The 24,620-nt window shown below is 37.2% G+C and overlaps 1 protein-coding gene across 1 annotated transcript; it reads right to left on the reverse strand.

Moving 5' to 3' along the window:
- Window positions 1–536: 536 nt before the first annotated feature.
- On the reverse strand, window positions 537–24,559 carry grhl1 (grainyhead-like transcription factor 1). The gene is made up of 15 exons (XM_067455294.1): window positions 24,411–24,559; window positions 21,162–21,348; window positions 20,174–20,247; window positions 19,034–19,382; window positions 18,485–18,567; window positions 17,502–17,658; window positions 16,897–17,008; window positions 16,258–16,352; window positions 13,028–13,274; window positions 12,769–12,899; window positions 8,598–8,626; window positions 8,255–8,340; window positions 5,919–6,004; window positions 3,671–3,735; window positions 537–2,389 (listed from the first exon to the last, which is right to left on the reverse strand). The coding sequence occupies exons 1-15, from the start codon at window positions 24,428–24,430 to the stop codon at window positions 2,275–2,277; spliced, it is 1,836 nt and encodes a 611-aa protein (XP_067311395.1). The 5' UTR covers window positions 24,431–24,559; the 3' UTR covers window positions 537–2,274.
- Window positions 24,560–24,620: the final 61 nt, after the last annotated feature.

The raw sequence follows: 24,620 nt of genomic DNA on the forward strand, positions 1-24,620 counted from the left end.
TGTTTCATGACATGACAGGAATTTGGAACCGCATACTATTCTTTCTATTTCTGCCATAGAAAGATATGCTGAAAATAGTAAGAGCTGTATACTAGTAAGCGGCTCCGAATTCAGCAACCGACTGTTCACTTGCTGGCCAATAACCCACCTCTTGATAGGTGCCATTGTAACAATATAATCAATGTTGTTTACTTCTACTGTTAAAGTTGTATATTATATATTCACTCATGTTTCAGAGTATTGTACATGTATCATTCCAAAATAGTGTTAGTGATATTAATATATATTTGTGCATTACATGTCATCTGGTTCCTCCCTGAGGAAGAGTGATTATTTTCTTCAAGAGCGAACTTAAAGGAGGTAAACTGAGGCTGAGAGGGTATTTGAGGCCACTTCTGATTCAAGACACTCTCTATTTAGCTAGCCACTTCCTGTCCACCAGACAGATGGGCTATTGGAGCACAGCCTGTTTCTATGACAACTGCTTTGGATAGCTTGCTGAAAACCACAGAACACTCACAGAGCCAAATAAAATGCACAGTCCCAAGTGGCTTTTATTGGAGCTTAACATGTGTATTTGATACAAAAAGAAACTAACATGTTTGACTAACAGTTAACAAGTAAAGGAAAATAATATCTTTTCAACACTTAAAAATGCACATTAAAACCAAATCAGACATTAATAACAAACTAAAAAAAATTCCCATTTGCATAAATAGATCATTTAGAATGATTTCATTTTAAAATAAAAAAAGATACTTTAGAAAACTGACTTTTTGCTATAGTTATAAAAAACTCCCATCCCAGCAATAAATATATACACAATAAATGATAGAAAAGAGTGTATCAGTTATTTAGAAAACATTTAGAAGCAAAATGATTTAAAACCTGTACATTTCATCAGCGAAAACAGAAAGGATGAATATCTGCTCCTCTCATACAATAAAAGTAACAGCAGTTTATGGGGCATCATATAATGGTTACAGGGTAACCTAATAAGCAAAATGCAATACTACTTATTTGATGCGCGCATGCACATCTATTATTTTTTTGGAGGCAAAACTGATATAGGAACTTTATCCGATCGCAAATTTCTGCTATAAATGTGTAGAGTTTCTTGGCATGTTTGTAGAGCATTATAGTTAATTCACCAACAATAAAGAATAATGTTTATAAATCTGTATTGTAAAAAAAAGAAGAAGAAGATTATACTGATTTTCTGTAGATCACATTTTGAAAATACCTCCTGAAGGATTCATCAGAGGGCCTGATGTATGGACCTTATTTGTTCATGAATGCCAGGCTTTGGGGAAAGTCTGAGACCATGGTGAAATGGCCATTGTTGATTAAAAAAAAAAAAAGGTTGTTATTCCACTACATTTATAAATTGTAATGCGAGTACACACACACACACACACACACACATACATACACGCTGGTCTATGTGGTTTACAGGGACTCTCCATAGACGTAATGGTTTTTATACTGTACAAACTGTATTTTCTATCCCCTTACACTGCCCCTGCCCCTAAACCTACCCATCACAGGAAACATTCAGCATTTTTACTTTCTCAAAAAACTCATCCTGTATGATTTAAAAGCCTTTTGAAAAGTGGGGACCCCTGGCTGGTTCCCACAATGTAGGTAATCTCAGGTTTTACTATCCTAATGGGGACATTTGGTCCACATAATGTAATATAAACAAGGGCACACACACACACACACACACACACAAACAGTGCTTGTGGCACCTCATGGAGTTGCTGAGCAAGGGATAATATACTGTACTCACTAAATACTGCTCAGGGTATTTGTATCAATACAGCAAAGCAAATAGGATTCCCCAAACCCATTTTACTACAGAAGTAACACCCTGTTCATTCGTCCATTTTAGAGATTAGTGTCTCCAGTGCTATGACTTTAAATAAGAGAACAAAGAGTAAATTGTTATTGTTCTCTTTTAGAATCACAAAACAAATGAGAAAATAATAAAAGGCCACAGCTGTTTGCTTATACTGAAGAAAATTAGAAAATATGGCTCAAAACCTTTAAGGTGGTTGGAAGAAACTCTTGAAAGAGATACTCTACATTAGGCTATTTCACTCTCAATTCACAAAGTACTTAAGGCTTGTATACTTCACCCAAAAACTGTTCATTAGACTATACTAAAAGATGACAGCGAGTTGCTGAGGGATCTCTTGTATCCTTATAGAGTAGGAGGAAGGGTATTTGGACTTGTGTAAACCAGTCTGTAGGATGACTCAAAAATAACTCTCAAATCTCTGTCAGTGTGAGCTTAATCATTCCTCCCATTTCCTCCATCTGGATCTGGAAGGTGTCCTCGTTGGAGTAGTGCTTGATGATGTTATCATCCATGTTTACCATGATCCTGAAACAAAGTAGAGACGATGATGGATTTACCTCTGACTGACTGTAGTTTCAGTGACTAATAAAAGGAAATTTAAATTGAAAATGTATTTGGATTTAATGTATGGACACACTTAAGACTATAGCCTCAATATACTCATAATCACTGCTTATAATAATTAGTAGGGTAGTTGATAACTTGTTAATAGTCAGAATTTGTTCAGCATATATAGTTATAGTTCAGCACATCCCACAATGCTCGATTGGATTGAGATCTGGGGAATTTGTCGGCCAAGTCAACACCTCAAACTCGATATTGTGCTCCTCAAACCATTCCTGGACCATTTTTGCTTTGTGTCAGGACGCATTATCCTGCTGAAAGAGGCCACAGCCACTAGGGAATATTGTTTCCAAGAAAGGGTGTACATGGTCTGCAACAATGCTTAGGTGGATGGTACGTGTCAAAGTAACATCCACATGGTGATTGCACAAAGCATCACACTGCCTCTGCTGGCTTGCCTTCTTCCCACAGTGCATCCTGGTGCCATGTGTTCCCCAGGTAAACGACACACACACACACACCAAGCCATCCATGTGATGTAAATCAAAATGGGATTCATCAGATTAGGCCACCTTTTTCCACTGCTCCGTGGTCCATTTCTGATGTTCACATGTCATGCCCACTGTTGGATGCCCTGTGTATTCTGACACCTTTCTATTAGAACCAGCATTAACTTCTTGAGCTACAGTAGCTTGTCTGTTTGATTGGACCACATGGGCCGGCCTTTGCCCCCACGTGCATTAATGAGCCTTATCCGCCGTGACCCTGTTACTCGGTTCACAACTGTTCATTCCTTGGAGCAATTTTAATACTGACCACTGCAGACAGGGAACACCCCACAAGAGCTTCAGTTTCGGAGATGCTCTGACCCAGTCATCTAGCCCTCACAATTTGGCCCTTGTCAAACTCACTCAAATCCTTATGCTTGGCCATTTTCTTCTCACATTAACATTGGGGACAAAATGTTCACTTGCTGCCTAATATCCCACCCACTAACAGGTGCAGTGATATCAGTGTTATTGACTTGATACCTGTCAGTGGTCATAATGTTATGCCTGATCAGTGTGTGTATATATATATATATATATATATATATATATATATATATATATATATATATATATATATATATATAATATTAATATATATTAAATATTATATTAGTAATAAATGAATTTTTTTGCAAATGATGCTCTCTGCAATGTAATCGATTGACTGCCTTAGTTTAAAGAAATCTCTTACCCTTTCTTGCATTTCTTGAAGACTTTTCCCATCTTCTCAAGAGGAACTTCATATTTCTCTGAAATCTGGTGGAGAGCAAATCCATTAGCAGGTGCAAGAAGTAGCACTTTATATTACTGCGTCCTATCTGACATACAAGTTATTGTATTAGAGTACATAGCAATGGATCATTTTAAGCAACTCAGCACAATAATTATGAAGTGTTTTTGTATTTCTTTGCTAGTACACTTGCTAGTCAATGTAATGACACTTGGAAAGGCCAAAATAATCACCGAGACTCAAAACAAGCAGGTCACAATAAAACATCCAGGAACTCTTTCTTGAAAAGCATGGGCCAATTTCAAAAGATGATATTTTGAAGAATATTAATTAAACAGCTCTGGTTACTATTGCTGTTACTTTCATTGCAAATGGGGGGAAAATATTTTCCACAAAATATCAAAATATCTTCTTTTGTGTTCCAGGTTTGGAATAATATGAGGTGATTAAATGATGACAGAATTTACATTTTTGGTGAACTATCCTTTTATGTAGTATGCAACCGTTTATGCACTCATTAAATTGAGCATCCTTAACTCACCTTCAAGTTGTTTCAAACCTGTATGAATTTCTTTCTTCAGCTGAACACAAGGGAAAATATTTTGAAGAATGTCAGTGACCAAACAGTTAACTGGAGCCATTGACTTCCATAGTATTTTTTTTTCCTACTATAGAAGTCAGTGGATCCAGTTAACAGTTTGGTTACTGACATTCTTCAAAATATCTTCCCTTTGTATTGAGCTGAAGAAAGAAATTCATACAGGTTTGAAACAACTTGAGGGTGAGTAAAGGAGGACAGAATTTTCATTTTAAAGTAAACTATCACTTTAAGTAAGATTTCAAGCCAACTAGTATCAAAGTTCTTATTTCAGGATACGAGTGGTTCAGCTTAATGTTTTCCCAAACCCCCACCCCCTGACGTTATCCTAACATTCCCTTTCTTCATTCTCATAGCTGGCTGAAAGTGTTGCAATGCTTGGAAATCATTCTGTTACGCACACCACACAAAAACACGCACACTTTCTTGTACCTGTTGGAAGACCCTGTACAGCCCATGCTAGTATTTGTCTTTATTAGCTGTTTGTGTTTTTGAGGCAGTGTGAATCATTATGGCCTCCTGCTACGTTTTAATGCAGATGGCCTGTTGACAGTCAATCTCCTGCTACGTAACTCCATGTCCCTATTAAATCACCCTGCTTCAGGCTCTAATTTCAGGGACTTTTCTGCACTGACCACATGCTCTTACTGCACTTCTCTGGCTCTGTTTTTCGTTTATTTTTTTTCTCTTTTCTCTGGGAGGTGTCGTGCTGCATTAGAAACGTAGCTGTAGGTTTGGATGGGATTTGTTATTTTTGGGTGGGAACTCTCTTGGTGTTATTGTCTGTTTGTGTGGTGCAATTAAAGGAAGCATTACTAAACAAAATTATACTGTTACAATGTTTAGAACATGTTTTTCTCAATTCTTTCTGTGACCATGCCCTTTAATAAACCCCTCTAAAGGAATTGGGATCTTAGAATTGTATTAGTTGCTTTTATTAGTAGTGTTATTTGCTGAGGTACTCTTTTAGCTGTGTCTTTAGCTCACTTGTTTGCATCATCATTCAGGGGAAAATTCTAAGACTAATTGTTTCAAAATGTGACAGCACGTCTTCTATCAAGACTCATGATTTGCCTTGACCAGCAATTGATTTCAACAGAGTAGGCATCCTCAAAATAGTTGACCTGTGTATAGTCCTTCTTTTGGATGAGACATTAAGCTGAGGTCCTGACTCGCTGTGGTCATTAAAATCTTTAAAGAGTAGGGGTGGAACCCCGGCATCCTTGCCAAATTTGCCCATTGTGCCTCTTTCTGTCATGGAATCCTAATCATCCCCATATACTGATTGGCTTCTTCACTTGGTCTCATCTCCACCATCAGCTGGTGTGTGTTGGGCATATTGGCACAATATGGCTGCCGTCGCATCATTGGTGGTGGTTGAGGAGATTCCCCCCTTCTACATGTAAAGCCTTTTGAGTACCCAGAAAAGCACTATTTAAATGTAACTTATTTTTATTGTTATGATATTTGGATAGTTTTCAACATCCTCTATTCTGGATTTATTTTTTAGACTCCTTTACCCATATGAGCAAAGTGATAGTGATGCTTGTCTTAGCAGACTGCACTAATAATGTTGAATGTGGACATTCGGGGAAAGAGAAGTGAACTCACCGCTTCCACTAGACCTTTTACTGTAGGAGTTTTCAGCATGAGAGCGTCAAACACTTCCTCTGTCTCCTTGCGCACATACAGCAAAACTGCAAAAGCAGAGAAATGTGGTCAGCTATATGGTCACTCATGCACAAACTGCAAGCCCAGCGTTCTTGAAAGTGAGGTCAGATTTGCAAACCAAAATGAACCAGAAAGTAAAGTCTTCCATGTGGCAGATGCATGCTTTTAATGACTTTGTATCTCACATGCTGTTCCCTGAGTTGCTGATCAAATCTATAAACACTAACTTGTGATCTCTCTCTCCCCCCTTCCCTTTCACCTAAAAACCCCCAAAGGACTGGGCTGCATCCCAAGCCAGCCATTACTGGGAACACTATGCTTACAGCAAGGGAGTAATGTGGACAGTCCAGAGTACACAGATTACAAATATTACATCCTATTCCAAAGCCAATGTATTTTTTTTTATAGATACAAACACACACACACCCACACAAACCCACACATGGCTGGCCATGACTGCTATTCAACAGGCAAACAAGCAGAGGTTGGCCAGAGAGAGACAACAAGGCATTGTGTCGGGAGGTTTAGCAGCCTCCAGTGACCTGCAACTTTCCATTCTTTTTTTTTTACAGAATCCCACAGATGTTTGTCTCTACATCCTGTTGAAGTGATCTAAGCAGCAATGATTGCCTCTGAAATGCTGAGACACACTGCTCTATAATTAGGACCTATCAGGGAACAAACAATATTTATGCTCCAAAACCTATAGTCAGCTGCCTCACTTCTACCACCTACATAGGCAATCCTGGAACCTCAAAAGTGTTCATCTGGAACGCTTGGTAGAGTGAATGTGTTGTTGTTCCAAACCTATGAGTTTCTTTTTTCTGCTGAACACAAAATAAGATATTCCAAAGAATGTTTGTAACAAAGCAGATAGTAGCTGTGTCTCATTCTGTTAAATTTTGAAGGCTGCGTCCTCCGGAGGACAGATCCTTTGTAGGATGCAGTATATGGAGTGTCCTCAATCAGAATTAAACGAGACGTCCTTCGTAGGACACACAGGCAGGAAGTATCACGTTGCTATGCCAACACGTTCAACCTCGTTGCGCTCTCACGCCAGTTATATGAATGAAAAGTATTTATAACTTGAAAATTACTATGAAATGTTTCTTGTCTTGACAGCAATGTACAATTCTAAACATTTAAAAAAGCACTAAACAGTTGTAATCCTGTTAACCACAACTATCTTTTGGAGGTAAAAGAGCTTTAAAAAAAACAAGCTTAGACTACTTAAACACCACACCTACGCTTGGATGTATTTCTGGCGGTGGTGCCATTTTTTCATATAATATAAAAAAAATGGACATTTGTTAACGGCGACGCAAAGAATTGTGGGTTATCTCCAGCTGTGAAGGATACACCTCATGCACACTCCGAATTCCTGTGAAAGAAGGATGCATTCGAAGGTCGCATTTGGGGAATTTTTTTTTTTAATGAGACGCATGCAGCCTTCAAATGCGACCTCCGGAGGATGCAGCCTTCTGAAATGAGACACAGCTAGTATAGTTTTACCAGCAGACCACAGTATTTTTCCCTACTATGGTAGTCAATGGTTGCTCTTTCTGCTTGGTTACAAACATTCTTCAAAATATCTTCTTTTGTGCTCAGCAGAAAAAAGAAACTCATACAGGGTTTGGAACAACATGAGGGTGAGTAAATTATGACAGAATTTAAATTTTGGGGGGAACTATCCCTATAATTCATTATTGAATTGAATATTAATAAATGTTACATACTATTTTATGGATACTTTTCAGTTCTGAACAAAGTATACTTAAAGGGTTAGTTTTACCAATAATTTAAAATTCTGTCATTAATTACTCCACCTCATGTCATTCAAAAAACCTTTATACCTTCACAACACAAATTAAGATATTTTAATTAAGGACATAATTATATATATAAGGTGAATAACCCTTTAAATTCAACTGTCCGCAATCTTTTTTTTTTTTTTTTACTGAGTTTGTAAAAGTGCATTGTGGGATTGCCTTCTCCTTTAATGATACATGTGATGCTGCTTTGAATTGGTCTAAAACATGGCATCTTATGAGGTATCCACCATAGGAAGCCCACTAGGTTTTGAAACAGAGCAAATGTGTTTTGAATTAGGGTGTTTTTGTGTGCGGTTACTCGCCAGCAACCAAATGGCATTGCACCATAACTGATACTATAACACCAGCGATTCTGAAATAAACACAGAAATACCCAAAAAATATGCCTTATCCACAGCAGGGACAAAACAAATGACACACAACCCAGTTCCAGTTAAAACACACCTTTTTTGGGCTCATCCATCCTTGCCAGCTTATTGGGAGGTGATCCAAACTCCTCCTCGGAATAAGGTAATCTCTTCATAGCTGAACTGAAGAACATGATGGAAAGAGGAAGAGTGAGGAGACGAGGAAGGAGATGCAGCAGATGAGTGTATTCTGAGAAAACCACTATCCCAATAGAAAAAAAGGAGGTGCTAACGAGTACATCAATGGCACAAACAGCACCTGCTCATTTCCTGGAAAAGCTATCCGGGGCAAAGCTAAAGGCTGTTTGCTATAATGCACATTTTGAATCCCCCCTCTGTCTTGAACAAGCATTGCTAAATGAGCACTAAGAGAAACTTACCCTTCCTCTGAGTCCTCCGGTGAGAAAGGCTTTAATGAGAAAAGACAATACAGCATTATCAAACAATATTTTAAACAGGTAATTTAACATTTTTTAACAAATACCTTTATTATTTTAGAATAAGGAGGTATTGTAGAGTTGTGTTCCGTGGCATAAAGAGACAGATAATAATATTGGAATAATAACAGAATATATATACACACTCAACATTCAAAAGTTCAAGGTCAGTAAGATTATTGTTCTATTTTTTTTTTAAAAAGGACATTAAATTTACCAAAAGTGGCAGAAAATACTGTTACATTGCTACAAATTTCCAATAAATTTACCAAAGAATCCTTTTCCACAAAAATATTAAGCAGCACAACTGTTTTCAACATTGATAATAATAAGAAATATATTTAAGCATCAAATCAAAATATTATAATGATTTCTGAAAGATCATGTGACACTGAGGACTGAGTAATGATTCTGAAAATGCAGTTTTGCATCAAAGGAATACATAAAAATGTTGATGATATATTACTGTATATTTAATTAAATAAATGCAGCCTTGATGAGCATTAGAGACTCTTTAAAAATAAAAAGCATACACTTACGGACCCCAAACTTTTAAACAATAAAAGTTTATTTTTTTCTACTGTGTTTATTTACACGAAGCTCACATTGGAATGTCTTTAAAATGTTGCATTTGAATTTTACTTAATACATTTTAATGTGGAAAATTAAACATTCAGCAGAACTTTAGTTTTTAAACTTCTTTGTTTAATTCATCACAACAATCTGTTTGAGATGAAACAATAACCCCCTGCGCGACCACCGCTGAAGATCACTGGATTAGACCATTAACACATGCTAATACATTTAACCATCAACCTTTTTTATTTATTTGTTTTACTTCAGGTCCTGCATACTGCAATTGTAAACTCAATACAAAAGCTGTTAGACCCCCATAAAGCAGACCATTCAGAACACTTGAATCAACACAGGTGCAGTGCATAAGAACATAAAAGCACATTAGCATCCTTCCATGGCTCTACACTTGCTTCGTTTGTGCGACACTAAAAAAGTATGGCAAAGTTCACATTTCTTTTCCAGTTTTGTGTGTGTGATTTTAGTGAAGAGTAACTAGCCAGAAGGTTTATTTTTGGCTCTAGATACACTCATCAATGTCACACAGCTACTGATGATCAAAGGTCATGTTTAAGGACAGTGTCTAACATTTGCTTTCCTACAAAATGAGGATTCATGTTTTTTAGCCGTATCGGTGAACAGGTTTCTGAGTCGAAGGTGAAGTTAAAGGAAAGGTTCTACTAAGAAACTGATTTAAAAATAACCTCCAGGTCTAAGAACTTTATGTTTAAAGACATGTGAGTCAGTGATGGGGCTAAATCCACATTTGACTCCATTTTCTTTTAAACCACTACATGGTTCAAAATTCTGCTCAGCACTTTTCTTAAAAACCGCTTTTGATGATGCATGTGGAAATTTGGCTGATCCTAAACATGATCACGTACAGCAATGCAAAGTTGATTTGGTGCTAATTTGATCTAATACTCATGTTTTTTGTTAACACAATGTTAAAAAATTAAAGCAACACATTTTCAATTACTGAAGAATGTTAGAGAATGTTATTTGGTGTAAAAGGTGCACCTGCCTTTCGGCCCAACAATGAACATGATAATAAACAGCCGGCTGACTTTAACAATTGTTGACATGATATGGTTGGAATTCAGATGGTAAATATTATATAGTATGTTGGGTGTCCACCTTAGCGATAATCAACATATTTATAATGAAATCATCATATTTAAAAACATGATATTAATATCATATAATAAAATATCATATAAAAGCTATTATGGGATCTCATTGAATGCATTCAGAATCTTTACATTTGTAAATAATTTAGTTTCTGTTTGTTTGTACCCTACTATTGATGTATATGGTAGCCTATATTGGTAACCCAAATGGTGCTCTGAACAAAGCTGGCAGGACAAATTAGGCATGTTTTGATGCGTTAAGAAAGCCTGTGTGGGCTTAAGATGTGATTCCTTGCCAAGAACCCTCTGATAACAGCCAAACCCATGCCATAAATTCCAGATTTCATAACCATGAGAAACGACTATATTCCTTCCAGCTGACTGCATCATTCCGGTCACCGTGACCCAACAGCAATCTGCCTTTTCTGTGAAATATTAGTCTGCTCTCACACATGCAATAAAGAGCACTGAAATTATATCAATATGCTTTTACTCAAAGCCATATATGTGGATGATAAAGGGGAACTGAAATTATTCTGTTAGGGTATTACTGACATATAGATCATTAATCTTTTCGCCAAGAAACCACATATTGGAACTAAAATTTAAAATCATAAGGTAGATAGAAGGTTTCACTAGGTCAGATAAAAACATTATTGATGAGAAAAATGTAATTACTAAAAAAATACTTATTCATAATTACATTGTCATTTTGTAAATTGTAATTATATAATATATTTATAATGCTTATTTTGTACATGGTGGAACTGGTTCAATGGGGGAGAGGGGGGTGGGGGTGGAGTGGAGTCGGTGAACCTGATTTCACCAAGTACAACATGTTCCTGGATTAACATCTTTGTTGATCCTGGAATAACATTTCAATCAACCAATCAGATGTGAGGGACAAGTTTACAGTTTATGTCAAGTTTAGGCTTACAACCAGGGTTTGGTGCTTCTACGTCAGTGTTATTCACAGTATAATTTCTGTCTGATTTTAAGGAAACGTTATGAGGGTTAGCACAAATTTTCGGACAGGAATGTTGTTCCAGGATCAGCAAAATATGTTGACCAGGAACATGTCAGCATGTTCGAAAATCACGGTGATGGCTTAGCACCTGCAAAATGCCATTCTTTAAAGGGTTAGTTTACCCAAAAATGAAAATGAATTTACTCACCCTCATCAAAAGCAGATAGTATTCATCAAAAATATATGAATTTGTGTTCCAAAGATGAACCAAGGTCTTACGAGTTTGGAACGACCTGATGGTGATTCATTAATTACAGAAATGTCATTTTTGGATGAACTAACCCCTTTAAATACATCTTTTAATTATTAATAGATTGACTGATCTCTCAACAATCTTTTGTTCTAATACACTGAGTGCATTTTCATACATTTCTGTCAGGACCACAATCGTCAAAGATGATTGATTGACTATTAGCATAGTTTAGATTGCCGGTATGGTTCTATTATTGGCAAGAACTCCCTGTCTATCCATGCAGCATGGATAAGAGCAGGGAGAGCAGCAATAATCCCCCTTAAGGTAAACAGAACAGAACCAACATAATGTATTGCAGATATCATTAATGTTGATATTAAATGTACAAAATAATTCAGGAATTTAGTCTGATTCAAGGGGAATTAGAATACCAAATCCTGACTGACAAGAGGAGGAGTTGAGAATGGAGGAGGGTTGATAAGCTCGGGAAAAACGTGATAGCTACTGATAGTACTGAGGAGCTATATATATGTATGCTGTGACAGATGTCATATTCCTATAGGTAGACGTGATCAGACAGAACTGATGCTGGATTTTTACATTGTTTAATAACCATATTAAAGTTGTAAACACCTAAAGCAGAGTACTTCTTTTTGGAAAATTTCATAAACTGTTTAAACAAAAGCCAATTTGCTCTGTGGATTTTTGCCAATCAGCCCGTTCTCGCACCCGCATTCTGGTGTCATTCATTTTTCCCCTGAATGGACCACCGTGGGTAAGCCTAACAGATACGATTCAGGGGTCGCTAATTGCAGAGTTAATGAGGTCAAAATCATTATAAACTATATGACTGTGCTGCTCACATGCTGCAAAAATGTACATGATCGTACATTCTCCTATCTTTGAATCTTATCTCCAGTGTCATAACACACACACACACACACACTGCATAATCTGCATGTCACCTGTAGAGCACAGTGCATTTGAGTTTCATAAGTCTGACAATGATGTACGCCTAAATGTTGAAAAGCTGCGAATATATATCATAATCTTGCCCCTTTTTTGAGTCTATAAAACCTGATATGCACATATTGACCCCCAAAGAGGCCATCTCAAACTGGAACTTATCTGATATGTCTAAACGTGAAACATGAAAAAGTTTTGCAAACAATGTTCAAGATCTGTACTCACATGGCGCTGGAAGGTGGCGAAGTGGATGTCAGGGATAAAAAGAACAGGCTGCGTCTCGAACTCTGACATTGCCTTGAAGACAGTGATGTCGCTGCGCTTGTGCATGAGGGGCACCTTGACATCTGGTCCAACTGAGAAAAATGGGGCAAGGATAGATAGATTTTTTAGAAAAAAACAGGTCTCTCCGGAGCTCTAGTTTCAACTATATCAGGTCAGTTAGAATCTATGCATCTAAGTAAAAACCTGAAGCTGTGCTTACAGTTTCCCAAAGGAGGGTTGACGTCAGGGCACTTGACCTTCCTACGGGACTGTTTCCTCTCCTCATCACGGATCTTGCGTTCTGCACCCTTGTCGCAGAAGACCTTAATCTGGCAGTATGCGCGGTGGATGGGCTTATTACTGCGGTTGTTGTAGCTGTAGGTGTCGATCTGCAGGTTGAGCGGTAGGCCCTTCACTCCCTTCTGTGAGGAAAAGTCTGTGCTCAGACAATTCACTGAGATGAAGATCTAAAGAGGGAAGAGAGGGAACAATTCATGTTACGATGTTTCTTACATCATTTGTTAAAAATTGTTGTGGCCAATAAAATGATATCACCGAATAAGATGCCTACATTTCCAATTGCCTTTAAATATATTTAGATTTTCTTGCAAGAAATGGTCAGCAGTCATACAGAGAGTCCCGACAGAGTGGAACAGTGAAGTGAGGGCATTCTTCCTCTTTTATAACGTCATCTGTCAGAATATTATCTCTTTAGTCTAGCCCAATGATGGTACATTCTTAGACTTGTTCATCATATTTTACCTTTGAGCCCTACGTACCAACAACCTTATACTCATATGCAACGAATATTTAAAAATATATTAGAAAATCCATTACAAACTACGCAAACATAACACAATGTTGCATAAATATGACACATATTTGACTGTTGGTGATTTGGCTTGATCTCGGATTGTTTGGTTCTTTGAAGCTCATCCTGGTCCATAAGGTTAAACTTGCTCGGGAGCAGCTTATTTCTCTCAATCAAGTGACTGTGTCTATATTATACACAATTTTTTACACAACATTAAAATATTATTTTCAATGAAGTCTTGTAATAAAGTAGCAGTGGCTGGGACAAATTTTAAGTTTCAGCGCAAGATGCAATCTAATCCTGTTTACATGAAATAAGCTGCTCCCGAGCAGGTTTAAGCTTATGGACTTGTTGCTATGACAGCAAGGCCAGGATGGGCTTCGAAGAACCAAACAATCCGAGATCAAGCCAAACCGTGAAGAGTAAAATCCAGCTAACTGAGTAAGCGACGTACGAAGAACGAGCCCGGGGCTCCAGACTGTCATTCCATTATGTGTATTATATGTCGCCCTCTTTTGGTAACAAAATAGAATCACAGCACAAAGTTTTTTAAGACTGGGTTAAATTCGAGGATTCTGGAAGTGCTCCTCGATGTGTCTGTCTATTGAAAGACATATTAGTTTATATATGATTAAATAAATATACGTTTAATACAACAACTATGGCATTTCAAACATCAATTATTAATGTTTCATCATCTATATAGCATCCTGCTTGTTAATTCAAAATCAGACACAAAACTGGAATTTAAAAATTAATTCTTATATCAAATCGGAATGATGCACAACCTCACAGTTTAGAATCTAGAATACAGTAAAAACAACAATATTGTGAAATATTATTACAATGTAATATATTAATAATGTAAATTGCTTTAAAAAAAAGAAGTAGTTTATTCCTGTGGAGGTGAAGCTAATATTTCTGAAGCCATTACTTTAGTAGTAGCCTACTCTAGGTTTGCTGCTCAAGAAACATTTCTTATTATTATTATCAGAGTTGAAAACAGTTGTGCTATTAAGTATTTTTTGTTGGAAACGGTGACACATTTTTCTCTCTGGGATTCTTTGATGAATGGAAAGTTCCAAGGAACAGCATTTACTTGAAATGTAAACAATATAGGCTAAACATATTTAGTGTAAGTTTGATCAACTTAATGCATCTTTGCTGAAAAAAGTATTCATGTCTTTAAAAAATTATACAAAATACTGACCCCCAAACTTTTGAACTTTTGAGTATATGTATAACTCTTGATCAGATCGTCATCTGTTTATTCTCACTACCACTGTATCAGCGAAACAAAATATACTTAACTTTCTCAGACAACAATACACCACTTTACGTAATAATGGATTATAAACAAAAGGCCTGAGACAAAATGAGATTTAGAGTTACAAACAAATAGACATTCAACTAATCATCAAATATTTGCACAAGCGTTCCCTCAATGGGTGTAATTTCTCAAAAAATCCGCTAGGGCCCGCCACAAGACCATTCCAGCCATCCTTTTTCAAACCTATAAGGGGTTTGCCCTGTTCTCTCTCTTCACATTCTGTTTTTCACCCAGGCTCACAGAATCAAAACCACACCCACATACTACACTGCCAACATTCGGCACACTGTAGACTGTGCACACGGATGAGTATCCTACAGCGCAGGCCTATCTTATGATCTGCATCCTGGTTTTAGGACAACACTGCTCACAGGAAAATACTCAATTTCATTCTTTAAACTATGAATTGTTTACTTGAATGGGATTCAAATGACAATTATAATTACATCGATACACAAATGTACGTGACTATTCCTTTAACAGCCTGCTTGGATCCTTCAACTTAGAACACAACAGAAAAATCAAAACTAATCAGACAGAGGTAGAAGATTTGAACCAAAATCTGTTCGTCATTTGCTGACGGGTTTAACCCGAACAGTCTCGACACACTCGTCGAACAGGATTCCATACCTGTCACAATTCACACTGCACCCCCATTACCGTTTCCTCATTCTTAACGCCATTGTTGGGCGTGCCCTCATTAACACGCCACTTTAGAACAAATTAGGGCAGTCAGGCCTAATGATCTGATAACAAATCCTACACTAAAACTTTCAGCATTCGCAAAGTCAGATTGCTAGTTTTAGTGAACAACAAATAGCTTCATCAGTCCAGCATCTACATCTGAAGACAACTGATCTAACAGCATTGGTCAATGTTGGAAAACACCAACAACCAGCTCAAGTAACCAAGCTTGACAAAAATAACCTTCTTCACACTTTCCTGGGATTTTTCTGAATGACACCTTATATTTCTAGGGTCAAAGCACACTTTGTGTGTGTGTTTCCTGAATAAACCTTTTGTTGTGAGCATCATGTCTGTTGAGTGTAAATCTCCATGTCAGTCATATTTTCCCTAAAAGATCATGTCTATTTTAAGATTCTTTATACCAAAATATATACCAAGAATTCTAACAGAAGGAAACGTTGCTATTATTCAACCTTTTAATAAATCTAAAGCCTTTTTCAACAGATAGCCGTTTTTCACTAATCTCATATTAATTTATAACAAGAGGCGAATCAAATAAAAAGAACAATAATGTTGTTTATGGATTAAAAAAAAGAAAATGAAACAAAAATGTCTTTACCTTTGCTTCCTCGCTGATGTCCCATGTAAATGAAATGGCGTTATATGAAATCTCCTCAATATTACTGATGGTGTTGAAACTTTCTTTGTAGTCCGCTTTGAGAGACAAAAGAGGGTTGATTAATGAATATTTACATTAATGGATTCACATTTTGTAAATGAAGGTGGTAAATGGGGGAAAACATATTTTGGTTGTATCATATTTTTATATCTCAGACTGCAGAATCAGGTCAAACTGATTATAGTAGACTGAATTTATGTTTATGACAGTTAAAGATAATGAATTCAACATATGCTGGAAAGACTTTTGTAAAACAAATTTGGTATTTATATATCAGGAGGTATTTCTCCCTTAGAAGTCGACTTTCATTGAAAGCATGATAATGCTGTGTACCCTTTCAAGCTTTACAATGCTCATCTTTCATTTGTTGTGTCATTGATGGCTCTCCCCTTGACCTATTGTCTTGTCCCCACCTGCAGCCCCCCTTCCCTGTGTCCAGTGTGTCTGTATGTGTGTTTGCTATCTGTACTCGTTATTCCACCCTGAACTACACTGAACCCAAAGCAAAGAGAACTGAAAGTGGGACAAAGATCCGTGAGATCAGAGGTGTACTGATATCCCATCACAAAGACTCCTCACCAATATCAATGCATCTCTGTTTGGCCGTGTGCTGTCTTGAGTGCCAGTATTTCCAGTGCTTGAGCTGGTCATCTCTGGTTTTCTCCTCTCCAAACACTACCATCACAACACTCTGAAAAACAACGTGGTGTTATTGCTTTGCTCATTCAGTGGTCCAAAAAGTATTTACACACTTAAATCACACTACTAGCTTCACTGAAAAGTAACTGGACACACAATAATCTACGCACAATAATTTATGAATGTCACTAGACTAGGAAATATCAAGTGGCATCTGCAAACAAATGATACTAGAGTTTGTAGAAAAGAGCATTTTTTTTTAATTAATAAAAAATAAATAAACTAGAGAATGTGTCCAAATACACCTTTTAACAACATTTTCTCATTAAAAAAACTTATTAATCATACACATTTTTTTTTTAAACTGTATAAATGTAGAAGGTTCTCTATGAGGGTAGTGTTTAGGGTTATGGGATACAGTTTGTACAGTATCAAAATCATTATGTCTGTTTTGGACATTTGTGTGTGTGTGTGTGGGGGGGGGGCAACTATATATAAAAAAAAAAAAGATAAAATATAATATAAAAAACTCATACTCATCTTACCCTGACTTTACAGATGGGGCCGTGCATCATTTTGCCATTGTCAGTTTCCCTGAGGGTGATGGGATAGAACTGGCCCTTGTTGAGGTACGTCATTGTGCCATCACCAGACTTCTGTCTGAGAGACTTGGAGGCTTCTAATGTGTATTCAAAATTATTACTGTTGACAAAACACAAAAAGGGGTCATCACATAATACATATTTGCACCATCAGACCAAATACACCCATGACAATTTCCCTGTTTGCTGAAGGCTGTTTATAGGCTGACATTCATTTACCCATGGGCAATGTGCACCTGCCAGGACCCTATTCTGTTTGCACACACTCAGAATCTGCTAACTCCCGGGAGACTCTTAAAGGGATACTTCACCGCTTTTTCTTATTAAACTATGTTATTCCCTTAACTAAAACGAGTTGATACATACCTCTCTCGTCTCAGTGCATGCACTTAATGAGAGTATTTGAGTTGTACTGAAAAATCCTCCCTCACATCTCCACCTCACTCTGACAGAAATGAGTTCTGTCAATAGGGGGGAGGGGGAGATGTGAGGGAGGATGTTTCAGCCGGTACTTTTTACTGCGCCGAGTCGAAGTACTCTTAGAAGTGCTATTACGCCATACATTATAGTTCTTCTTTTTAATCCGCTTAGAAAAGCGGCACATTTTATTTTGTGCCACTATACTTGATCGTTCAACTATTCGTGTAACTGTATTTAAATAGAGAAAACGTGGAGGTGTTGGGTCGCTTCTAACTTGATCTCTGTTTGGTACCATAGTGAATGAACTGGGCTTAGTGGGCTAAGCTAAATGCTATCAGATCGTCTCCGCACGTCAGAGAGATTAAGTGTACGCACTGAGACGAGAGAGGGATGTATCAACTCGTTTTAGTTAAGGGAATAACATATGAAAAAGCGGTGGAGTATCCCTTTAAAGTGAATGAGGTTTTTCTCTGGGGTTCTGGCTTTGGCAGCAAGCGTCCGCTTACCTTGACACTGTGTCAAAAGTGCCGTAGTCCTCTTGCGTGATGGAACTCATGCGTAACGGGAGATCCCCTGGGAATGAGAACACCTGTAGCGCACAAAAGAGGGGCGAGAGGGCCTGGCATTAGCGCAAACAACCACCACACTGCCACGCATTCAGTCAGTGAGAGAAAGCTAATAGCTAAACCAAAGATAAAACAAACAGCTCTCCCAGTTCCCTGTGTGTGCAAGGTTTTTGTGGAACTATCATTTCTAAGGAAATCCTCCCTCCAGGTTTAAAAAAAGAGAAAGTAGAGAGAGGGAGCGGGAGCGGGAATGAGAGCAGGCAAGAGAGTGAGAGAGAGAGAATAGGCCCTGGCTATTATGTTAGAGGAAAATACAGCACTTTATTGTGTAAGAGAGACAATGGCATAATGACATGCTAGCTGCTATTTTGGCATGTTCAAATAAAAATAGGGAGGGGGCTCAATACAATGTCTTTAGAGTCGCCAGGTAAATGAAGTATTGTTTGAGGGTGGGAGACAGGAGATGTGTGTGAGTGTGTGTGAGCTCACATCTGAGGTCTCTGGGAAGGTTGAGTCTGGGGTGCGTGGTTGCGTGTTCGGGCTAAACTGGTTGTGGGGGGGCTGACGGTCAAATACCACTGTGTGACTGTCTGATTCTGAGCAGTGGGGGTTGGGGACTGTGACTGAGAAACCGTGTGATGAACCTTCGGTCTTCACTGAATAGTTCGGCACAGCCGCAATGGACACCGTCACCGTAGTATCAGGTGTGGAGAAAAGGCCTCTCTTGTCCTGGGTGAGCTGGTTCCCTGGAAGGACGATATTTAGGGGTACTCCTTTTAGAACCTGGATTCTGTTCTCCGAAGGCATTGACATCTCTTGGAGAGGGGTCAGCATGTTCCTGTTAAAATGTAAATGTACTTAACAAAATGTACAATATAAATGTTTGAAAGAAGAAAAAAAAGCTTGATAAACACATGCGCGTCTACATGCTTAAGTATAAAGTTTAACAATGACTCTCGCTTGTTTTGTTATTTTAAGAAATGTAATGTGAATATTTGCTTGGCTTTTTTGTTGTTGTTGAAGAAATGTGAATATTTGCTTGGCTTTAAACAAGATTAAAATACAGAACATAGATAATAATATTTCTGTGCAAGGCAAGCACATTAGGCAAGCGTCACTATCAAATCAACACAGATTGATCTACTTTTTTTTAGAATGTTGCAGTAATTATATTATTATTATTATTATTATTATAAAGGATTTATCTTTGGACATCATTTTTTATGTCCCCTCCCTCGCGCAGCAACATCTCTTCTCTTCTCTGATGACGTTTACTGGCGCGAGAGACAACCTGTCATATCACAGCTATATCTAACCATACCACAGCCAGCTAACAGGGAAGAAATGCATGCTGTCAAGACAGTGCAGCAACATTAAACGCTATGCGCATGATATTTGAAGCATTTAATATAAGAGCTTGGAACAGTTTAGTTTATGCACATTTCTGCTACTTTAATGTCACTGACCCAGACCAGACAAATCAATCATGTAAATGGTTGTCGATTATTTTCTTAATCGATTATTATTGACTGTAATTGCATTCCTAATAGAGAATAATAAAAAGAACAGTCTTATCTTCTCAGTATGGGAAAACGGCATTCATTATTGCATCTTTGATGAGCGCTTCACCTTTTGTTGGGATCCACATCAGAGCCGAGGACGTCAGTCTTTGGCTGGGATATTGTTCTCTTTTCCCGTGGCACCTGGGGAAAGTAAACACACTCTGTGTAAGTCTGACCACATTCAATAGCATCAGCTTTACCCATTATATCTGCCAGTGAACATATTTAACAGACTAGGTGGAATTTTGTGAAGTAGAAGGATGTCAGATATTATTCAATTCTTTTTTAGTTATGTAGAACTCAAATAATTATACTCATATATGCATTAAATAAGGTTAGTTTTATGTTGTTGTCTGAAGTTTCTCCATCCTTCCATCTGTAAAAGAATCATTCTATGATGTTTCATTTTGTCTGTTTTAAGATATGACTAAAAACAAGTTTTTAAATAATTAATAAGGTTACAGTTACTTGTTACAGTGTAATTATAAATACTTATAAAATATATTTTAGCATGTGCTTACAAATTGGGGTTGGGGCTTGTTTATTTACTGTAAGTTGCTTGTAATCATACATCATTTACTGTTATTACAATGATAAGTACATGCAAGATGTGTAACAGGGACACCTTAAAATTAAATGAACAAGTGGAACTTAAAATGTAACACTTCATTTTAACAGTGTCCTTGTTACACGTTATGTACTTCCTAATTATGCATTTACTAACCCTCAAACAAATACTAATCCTACCCTTTAGTAAGTACATTTAGTTAATTAATATTACTCAGTACTTAAATATATAATTATGATGTTACAATGACACCTAAAAAGTGTAACCAAATAAAGTGTTACCAATAATCATTTATTAATTAAAATTAATGGAATATATAATGATTCTGTCTGTTTATTTAACCTGATATTATGTTCAGTATAAGACTGAATTTGATTTAGTTAATATTTAATGCTTATTTTCCTACTGGTACTTTGGGTTTTTAGAAAAGAACCAATGAATTGTATTATTATTACTATTACTGGTGTTAATATTTTCTTCTTCTTACCTTGTAGTAGTCATATAGCAAACCCAGAGCTGCGGCGCTGTCCTCATCTCCATTGATGCTCATCATGGCCTTGGTGGCGGCAGTGAGAGGATTCTCCAGGAATGACTTCCAGGCCTCATCCTCGCTTGTGAAAGGCCGGCGCTGGTTGTAAGCCGGATCATTTGGTAGCACGAGCACCGGCCGCTTACTGTGAGGAACAGTTCAGAAAGAGCCATCATTACTAGACTAACAGCTAAATTAATCTTCAGGCAGAGGAACAATCGAAACAGTCAAAGGGAACAAAAAGATGGATGTTGAGCTTAAACAATCTGAAGATGTTTTGGCATTATTGCTGGTGACAACGTTGACAGAAGGGCAGGTTCTTGTGAAAGGCCTTCTTTATCTCAGGATCTGTGACAAAACCGGACCAAACAACAAATCTCTGCACAGACCGCAGCTTCCCGTTTGACAGCATGTTTCACTGGCTCTTCCAGTAAGACGGCCAGTAAAGTGTCAGAAGGAGATCTGGTGACTTTTCACTGACTGTGACAAAGTTCATTAAGAAAACCGGTTAGGGCCTCTGCGCTTTTGCGTCATCATCATGTCTTTCTTATGAGTAGCTACCATCCTCTATTATCTATTCTAGACAAAGGTGGCTTACAAAGATTGGATATTTATTCAATCTAAAAAACTGTTTATACAGCGGTTATTTCAGGTCTTTGAATCTGATTGGCTGAGATGTCTTTCCAGCCATGGGAAATTGTACCAGTTTCATCACAGGTACCATTTCACCATTTGGTGATGCAAAGTGTCATGACGAACGAGCAAACCCACCATGTTTTAACAAATACTACTGTTGTTGTATCAATATTATGTGTAATTAATTTTGGGTAGGCTACATCAAACTGGCAATCTTTGCTCTTATTAATCTAGTTAGACTACTTGTTCCAGATGAAATCGATTTGGCTTAGGGTAAAGTTAAGTTTCATAAATTATTTAACTGAAATCCTGTACTAACTAGAGTACTGCTTTTGTAGCCTACTTTTGACTGAACTGTTTGCATGTGTTTATTTCCTATTTTATATAAAACTTCTTATACTTTTATAATGGCTATTATTGTTCATTTAAATATAGATCAATAAATAATATTTAATTGTATATAAATAATAGGCCATATTTAAGGGTCTATAATAGTGATTGTGATTTCGGCTTCAGTTAAAGAAGATCTTTACGAGTCAGTAGCAAAGACTTTTATATTGAAAGGGACTGACACAAGGACGTTATTTATAATTTTTTTACGTCTTATAAAAGTGCTGTCACTGGGAATCTCTTGTTAAATGGAGACAAATACATTGACTTCATTGGCGGACATTCAAACTTGTTTTGTTGTTTTTGAATATAGTTTTATATTGAATATAGTTTTAGAATTAGTAGGGCCTTTAAAGACATTAACATTAACCTGAAGAATATAAGATTGAGGTAATAAACTTAGTCGATGTCTCTCTTATAATACAACTCCTTTGATGCTAAGACATTTTTTGAATTTTAGAACGTTTTAGAGTAGGGCCTTTAAAGGGTTAGTTCACCCAAAAATGAAATTTATGTCATTAATGACTCACCCTAATGTTGTTACACACCTGTAAGAACTCCGTTCATCTTCGGAACACAGTTTAAGATATTTTATTTTTAGTCTGTGAGCAAGTGTATGCACACTATACTGTCCATTTCCAGAAAGGTAATAAAAACATCATCAAAGTAGTCCATATGTAGTCCATCTGTTAGTTAATTAGAATCTCTTGAACCATCAAAAATATATTTTGTACCAAAAATCACAAAAACTACGACTTTATTCAGCTTTGTCTTCTCTTCCTGTTTCGTTTTCAAACCTTAAATAAAGATTCAAACGGATTACACTTGCATACGCTCTCGGACTAAATTTAGAACATCTTAAACTGTTTTCCGAAGATGAACGGAGGTCTTACGTGTGTGGAACGACATTAGGTCATTAATGACATAAATTTCATTTTTGGGTGAACTAACCCTTTAATAATGGAATGAATCCATAGCCTATAGAGTTGCTATGACAAAACTTTGCATCCAGATCGGTTAAAGCAAACGGATTATGGGTAATTTGATAACTAATTGTACCATTCTTTCTCCTTGTTTGATTTTAGCATTGCAACCCGATAGATCTGTTATCCTGGGACAATAAAACCTTGTGGACACGCAATCCCACTTCTAAAACAAAAGAGGCGACCAAGCGCAAAATTACTAATGATGCGTTTGTGGGCACATCCGCCAAACTCCAAACACTAACTAAGGAGAGTTTTACCTTCAGGATTCACAGATACAAGGTCTCACATTTCTTACACTATGGTGATGGTCGTCAACAAAGTTCTGTTTGCATGTGCACAGGCTCACCAATGGGCAAATATTTTGGGTATATACTTGTTGTTTGGTCTCTTTAGAACAGTTGAACCAGTTCCAAGAATAAAAAAATAAAAAAAACTTTTCGTAAAAAGTTGCAGGCGATTTGCATGCTTTAAACAATGTACAACAGGCTTAAACACAGTTCCTGAGAAGAAATTGCCAACACCTAGTTTCAATCAACTCTTATTACAAAAGGAAATTTGACAAAAATGTAACCTGATCAATCATAAAATACAGTAATACAATCCATAAAATTATTGTTAAAATATTCATACAATTACTGCAAACACAACATGTTGAATTATCTAAAAACCTTACAATTTTAGCCAATGTGTGTCATCAGTTATTACCTTTTCTAAAAACACAGATGTTGCTTCCAGCTGTATCTACATTAGCAGCCTCATAATAAATGCTTACAAACATGCCAAGCTTTCGCAAGTTTCCCATTTAGACTCAATGTCATTTCTCTCCAAACAAGACAAATGAACGCACAAAAAAATCAAATAACACGCAAATCTGACAAACGGAGTTCTGTGCTCGTAACTCCCGCGGCAGGTGCAGATACACCTGTGACTGGAGCAGGTCTGAACATGACAGGTGAACTGAAGAGCCCAAACAGCACAACTGTGTAGCGGAATCGGCTCTCGGCTGTCAGACCGACTCCTCGTGGTAAGCCACATATTTTCCAGAATTACTGAGACAAGTCAGAGTAGAGAAGCTAATCTTTGTCTATCCCAGCAAATAAACCAGTATTAAGCAGTAAATAGTGTGTGATATTTCAATCATCCTTTTCTGTTGATCATCCCTCGGTAGACTATGGACCTACAGTGGTGAACTTACTTGTCATGATCCTGTGACATCTCTTATGGTCTAACTGGACTTTCTAGTTGGTACTGTAAATCCGATCCTTCTTCTTGTATGGAGCAACGTTTTCAGAATGGGATGAGGGCTGCGTTAGAATTGCGTGTATGAGAACGGGTTTTGTTGGCTTTTCTCGCTTTTTTGGATATACTGTGAAATTGGGGCCGGTTTTACCTGTGACAGAGCACT

This window comes from Pseudorasbora parva, chromosome 10 (assembly GCF_024679245.1).
Source record: "Pseudorasbora parva isolate DD20220531a chromosome 10, ASM2467924v1, whole genome shotgun sequence".
NCBI lineage: Eukaryota > Metazoa > Chordata > Actinopteri > Cypriniformes > Gobionidae > Pseudorasbora > Pseudorasbora parva.